Here is a 6,744-nt window from a genome sequence, read left to right as displayed (position 1 = left end):
GGCAATCGTTCTTCACGAGAGGACAAAGAGAACCCACCGGCACCAGACGACGCAAACCTAGTGCACGACTTGCTACCGTGACCGATAAGCCCACAATTGTAACAGAATGTCGATAATCTCTCATACATCACACGATGAACACCTTCTGAAAATCATCCCTAATCCAAAAACCTTGACAGAGAGGTTTAGATCTCTCCAATACTGTTCCACTTGGCTAGAAGCGACGTCTTGACCTGCTCAAAAGGAGGAGATTTACCAAACAACTTACCATACAAAGCGTATTGGAATTTCATACGGCCTCGATTGATGGCATCCTTATCCATCCGGACGAAGCTGGATGTGGTGGCTTTGAGTTTGCTGAGGAGTTGCTCATTATGAAGAGGGGAGTTATCCAGGGATTGATTCAAAGAAGAAGCGATTTGTGACCAAGATTTTTATGGGGAAGGGGGAGGTTGACCCCCGCTTACCATGGCAAGGGGAAGACGAAATTCGCAGAGAGCTCAGGCAAGAATCGTTTAAAGGTGTAGCTGCTTTGAGTGCTTGTGTGGCAACATTAGATACTAAACTAGCCATTGCATTTAGTCTGATAAACACGAAAGCTAGTACCACAATAAAAATCAAGAAAAATCTTCTTGTTTGTACTGATTGCCATAATGCAACCAAGTTCATTTCTTGGTTAACAGGGTGGGAGATCATTGTTATTGATATGCAGTGATTCCATCATTTTAAGGACATCGTATGTTCATGAGGAGATTATTGCTAGCAATAGATGTTGATTCATTCGAAATAAGAAACACAATCCACAACATACTAAAAAACCAGGTGGCTTTATATTAAACATGCAGAAACACTAGAAACTCTTGACCAGGTTATATCTTCAAGTGTCAAGAACACATAACAAAGAATGAGAAAAAAGATGTAATCTATCTTCATGTTGTATCTGGTTCCATATGATTGTTGTATGATTGATTACACCATTAAAATGTGAGCACATCATTTTTCTCATTTTGCTTATTTTGTTGTCAACCATCTGATATATTTCCTTGCTTATTACTGAATATCATTTCATCAAGATCATTCATCATGTCATCTTCTTCCCTAGACTTGGAGTGAGATCCTGCCAGTTTTCTAACAAGGACTTCTTCTCTACTGACCCTTGGACAGTCCTTAGGCTCAACAGCAATGCAGGCTCTAATCCAAACTCTCCCCATGCTTCAATAAGAGCAAAAGCCTTATTCTGATTATTCATTATAGTCAGAGGATCATTGATCAGTTTAATCATCTCATCAAGGACCTTCTCAGGAAGCAATCTCTGCAAAGGCCTTCTCACAATTCTTCACACAAGACTCAAGAAGGACCAGAGCAAGATACTAGACCTGAGAGTCCTTCAACATAATTTGGTTCTTAATTGCCTAGATCAGTTCAACATTGTTTATCTTTTCCAAATAAGTAGGCCACAAATCTCATGGTTTTTTTTTTTTAGAGAAAGAGCTAGAAGCTAAGGAAATAAAAAGAAAGAAACCAAAAAACGAATTAGAAGAAGAGGTTTCTAGCAAGGCAGAGCTCGAGAAGACATCTTGGACAGTTCAAATCCCTGGAGAAGAGGGAGCGTTGAGGATTCAGTTTGCCAAAAAAAGCAAGCTCATCAACAATGTTGTTATCTTCCCGAGGAATGGAGAGAAGGACGATATGGGGGAAGGACTTAAGGAGATTCTTGAGCTTCTGAGCTTCAGTGTTGAATTTCCGAGCAATGCAAGGATGATGATTCTCAACCAGATTGATAATCCCAAGTCAGTCACAACAAATCCGAGAGGGGTCCAGCAGCGCTCCAAGTAAGCTAAACTAAAGTCTCCATAGTGGTCTCCCCAACAAGTTTCTCATCTTGGATTTGGCCTTGGAAGAATTCCTTTATCTTGCAGCTCATTGAGCTCATTCCACTCAACATCTTCCGACCCACCTCAACCCCGCACCAAAGGCACTAACTTTGTCAGTCAGATTGTCCCCCATAATCAAAGCTGAAAAATAGCTTTCTCTAAGGAAATATGAAAAATTCTTAATATGAGAATAATAAATTCAAGCAAAATCAACATATGAAACCAATAACACATACTTCCATTTATCCTTGACTAAGTTGATCAAAACAACTTTACAAAGCCAAAAAACGAGCATAAGTACAGAGAACTCTAGAGAGGACAAGAAATACCAAATATAAACTTAAAACCATGATAAAAGAACTAATGAGAACATTGAAGATTGATGTTTGATTAGTCACAAGAAAAGAAGCATATGCCTAATGTAGTCAACAAAATCCAAGGTTTTAGAATCATCCAACCTAACATGAGATAAATAAATACAATCAAAATTAACAAAAGCTTCCATTTCCAAGCATAAAACAAGAATAAATACAAAAATCAATGACAAAAACTTCATATTAAAAACTTCTTAAGGGCCAATAAATCAGAAATATAAACCTTAAAGCATGGTGAAGAAATGGGTAAATCATGAGAAATTGTTGATTAATTGTTAGCGAGAGAGAAACACATTAATAAAACAATCAAAATCTAATGAGATCTATTGAAAAAAATGAAAAATCCACAAAGTGTACACTAGGACAGAGACTTCTAGGGTTTCATCATTGCAACTTAAAATCTAATCAATTTCTCAGTCCTTTTCAAAATTATAACAAATTTAATCAAAGAAATCAACAAAAACGATATGGACCAGAGCACATCACACGATGTGCAAATTATTGAAAAAATTCACACATTTTTACAATGAAACAAAGAAATTAACAAAAATTCATCACCAAAATCCCAAATTTCAACAATAAAATACTAATAAATAGTAAATCAGATTACTAGGATGATAGAAAAATGGTAATTCAATGAGAGATGATTCCATGGAACTAGTTTCTTGAAACTTACTATAGAACCGAGATGTGGTTCCAACTTATCCGTTGGATTGCCTCGATTTAATAACTTCTAAAGTAAAAGGCATGGATCTTTTAAGATAATTAACAATTTAGCCCTAAATTATATAATCAAAACAATAAAATTTATAAACCTATGGCTAAGAATGAGCCAAGTCTTGGTTCCACGGAACCAAGTCCACCGGATCAAAATTAGGAATGAATTCAAGAAGAAAATTTAGTTGAAAAAGAGTACCTTTTGGCTTTTGGGGGTTTCGTTCTTTCTGCTCCCGTGAACTATGACATTATTTAGCTTTAATTGATTTATATAAGAGAAATTTAATAGGTTTTGAGAATATCAACTGTTGGAATGTCTGAGAATGATCTTTCAATCCCCAGTAAACCCGAGTTCTCAAGGTTTTGTAACTTTTTTTCAAAAAAATAAATTTATAACTATTTAATTTAAATAGTTTAATTTTACATTTTCTTTACATAATCCTTTTGTTATATTAAAAAAAATAAAATTTTAGGAAATTTTGAATATTTACCTTTCTCAAAGTTCATAACTTCATTACCCAAAAAAATTATATTCACATATATAGTAATTCAAAAACATAGAGAAACAATAGTTATATTGGTGTTTTATAAGAATAAAAATAAACACGATTTCTATTACAGTACATGCAAATTTCTTTAACAATCTATAATTACACAAATGTGATTGCACACATTATCCGACAAAAAATCAATATTTCCAAATACAATGTCCATAATAAGATGAGAAAATTTGACATAATACAAACAAATTCATGCAGAAAATATTAGTTTATCTACAGATAAATAATTTGACTTTGCCTGCCAATTGCTACAATAAACTCCACTGTTACTTTGAGAGCATTTTCACATGCCAAAGTGTTCAGGCTTGTCGATGACCACTTCGCTTCTTCACCTCCTGCCAAATCTGATACTCCTCTGAACACCATCGCTGGAATCCCTGGCAACATTGTTGTCTATAAAATCATCAACAAAGGTTTACAAACATGTAGAAATGAAGTTTATGAATGTACATAAAGATATTTGTTTTTAACGGACCATCAAAACAGCATTGTCTATGAACACATCACCTGTTGATGCTTTGAGTCCAAACACTATTTTAAGGGCCTCGAGCAGGTAGTTTGTTTCATATATATATTGTTGCAGTTCCAACCATTGATATTGACATTAATGTGTATCATGAAAAATGAATTATGATTGAAGAGTATATTTGACTGAAATTGTATTCAATATCGACCCTCAAGCTGTTGTGCGAGTTTGAACCATTTTGGGTCCACTTGTATCCAAAACACTTCCTCCCTAAACTTACCGACTAAGTAAAACTACTCAATTTTGAACTTCACTTTTGACAGCAAGTTTTCATTCTTCTTTTGAATGCTATATAAGCCGAAGCTCAATTCTCGAGTAATCCCCTCTAATGATCCATACTTCTAATTTCAACAAGAAAAAAAAAATCAAGTTCAACAGTCAAATATGACCATATAATTTGGGCATTGAGGCCAAGTTCTTTAGTATCACGAAGAAATGATAGAACAAAATCAACTTACTCTATTAATTAAGATGCAAATAAATTGATTCTAAAAACTACCAATTGCTCCAAAAAAGCACTCACAAGATCATCAACAATTACATTCTCAAACAAAACAAAGACCATAGATCTAAGTAAAATCAAACTGGTTCCAAAGGCTATTCATTCCTAGGCATTGTAGCATTGTTCTTGAATTAATAGAATGTATTGTAATTAATCATCTCAACACTTGTGATATGTGAGAAATTACCCTTTTTGGACTATCCCATACCATGCTTCATGGTTTTATCTTGTAAAAGATGCCGCGCATGTTTAGGTCCAAGTTATATATATATATATATATATATATATATATGCATGGAATCTTTCTTTTCTTTTCAGTATGTGAGTATTTAGTTCATTCCTTATACACTAAAAACAATTAAAATTGTAGCTGGGGTATCACATAACATGGTACTAGAGCTTAGTTCATTTAGTTTGAATATAATGTGAGTAGTTAAAATAATTAGGATATGTTAATGATGCATTTTAGAGTAACTAGCAGTCCCACGTCAGTTAATTTAATCCATCCTATCAGTTTAAGATTGTGGTTTGAATTAGGCTCAAATAACATGTTTGGTTTGCATCTAACATGACTAATACATTGCTCCAAAAATCACTTAAGCATCATTTATTGTAAAACTAAATCCTCGATAATCAATAATAGATTCTTAAAACCAAGACAAAGACTATCTATTGCTAATCATTGTATAACTAACATGTAAGTTAGCATCCCTCCTAAACAAAAAGAGAAGTGTTGTTCATCCTTCTTTCCCAACTTTATTATTTCATGAACCAAATTAACTAAAGATATTTTGTTCAACAATTACCAATGCCAAACTTACACCTAAAACTAAATCTATGCAAGAAATAATAAAAAAAAACAACTTAATGTAAACTTCGGCACAATAACATCACCAAAAGATAATGAATCATTAGCACACCCTGCTATTCCATAGTGAACAATGGCACAAACATCAGACAAGTCTAAAAGTATATGTACAGTGATTCCTGCATTCAACTAAACATATAATAAAACAATTCAATGTTAGTTTGCGGTTAGTGCAAAAGCACATTAATTGGCATGATTTAACATCAAGTCAAGATGACATAGCAACCATTGTGACATGACATAGATGATAACATGGGAAGTATAATGATGTGGCAAAAAGACTTGGATTGGAGGCAAATATCTTGGAAAATCTTGATGGAGCTATTTTTGATATGTGTTACAACTTGAGGACAAGATCTTATGAAGACCATATTTTAGGAGATTTGATTAAAAACTAAATATGGATGGAGCTTAAATGAAGAAATACCTATCAATGGTATGATTGAAGGCTATTAAAGGTATGATTTGAAAAACATTAATAAGCATGATTGAAGACTATTAAGGATATGATTAAAGACATGCCTATTGTTGGTATGATTGGTATGATTGATTGAAGATCTATTCTTGGGAAGATTTGAAGGCCAAATTTGGGTGAATTTGAAGATCAAGTTTGGATAGTTTCATGAAAAACAAAGTCACGCTCCCTTTGCAATGGGAGTGCGTGGTGAGGAACTGAGGAGGTAGGCTAGTTGCCGGTAGTTAGGATCAGGAGATCTGACTACATCGACTCGGACTAAGTATGACTAGGAGGTTGATGTGTCTTAAGGTCGCTTCGCAATAGAACTAGAACTCAGTCAAGTCAGCAGTCAGGGCCATGTTGTAAGTTGTGTTACAACAGGAGTTGCAACAGCTAATTTTGGAAGGTTCTAAAGTTAGTAGTTACGGAGATTCTAAAAGAGGTATGGGCTATATTTGGGACATTGAGTCATCTATATAAGCCACCTTGCTCTGATATTGGGTGTGGCACTTGAGCAAGAGATAGTGTGTGCACTAAAAAATCTAGAGAGGGTAGTGGTCTTTGTATGTGAATGTGAGTAACAAAGTGTTTGTACTCATGTATTTCACCTCTTTTAGTGGATTGTTTATCTCCTGGCTTGGTACCCCAGATGTAAGCGAGTTGACGCTGAACAAGTTTACCATTCTTGTGTGTCTCCTTTTTATTTGGTTTGTGTGAATTTTCTATGAGCGTTTGAGTGTTCTCTAGACCCACAAACCACACCGGCCGAACAAACAGTTTGAGTTCTATTTTAAATTAATTTCGTGATGATATTAATCCAATATGGATTCAAACTGAATAAAGTGATTAATGACTTTATCTGATGG

General features: G+C 34.4%; 1 protein-coding gene across 1 annotated transcript; it reads right to left on the bottom strand.

Annotated features, from left to right (window-relative positions):
* Window positions 1-1,081: 1,081 nt before the first annotated feature.
* Window positions 1,082-5,550, bottom strand: LOC120257424 (the record flags this gene model as incomplete). The annotated part of the gene is made up of 3 exons (XM_039264901.1): window positions 1,082-1,334; window positions 3,764-3,902; window positions 5,418-5,550. Coding segments are annotated over 3 exons (525 nt in total), but the record flags the coding sequence as incomplete, so codon positions are not given.
* Between the last annotated feature and the right edge of the window lie 1,194 nt (window positions 5,551-6,744).

The sequence above is a fragment of the Dioscorea cayenensis genome, unplaced genomic scaffold (genome assembly GCF_009730915.1).
Source record: "Dioscorea cayenensis subsp. rotundata cultivar TDr96_F1 unplaced genomic scaffold, TDr96_F1_v2_PseudoChromosome.rev07_lg8_w22 25.fasta BLBR01002090.1, whole genome shotgun sequence".
Classification (NCBI taxonomy): Eukaryota; Viridiplantae; Streptophyta; class Magnoliopsida; order Dioscoreales; family Dioscoreaceae; genus Dioscorea; species Dioscorea cayenensis.
This window is presented reverse-complemented; position numbering and strand designations above follow the sequence as displayed.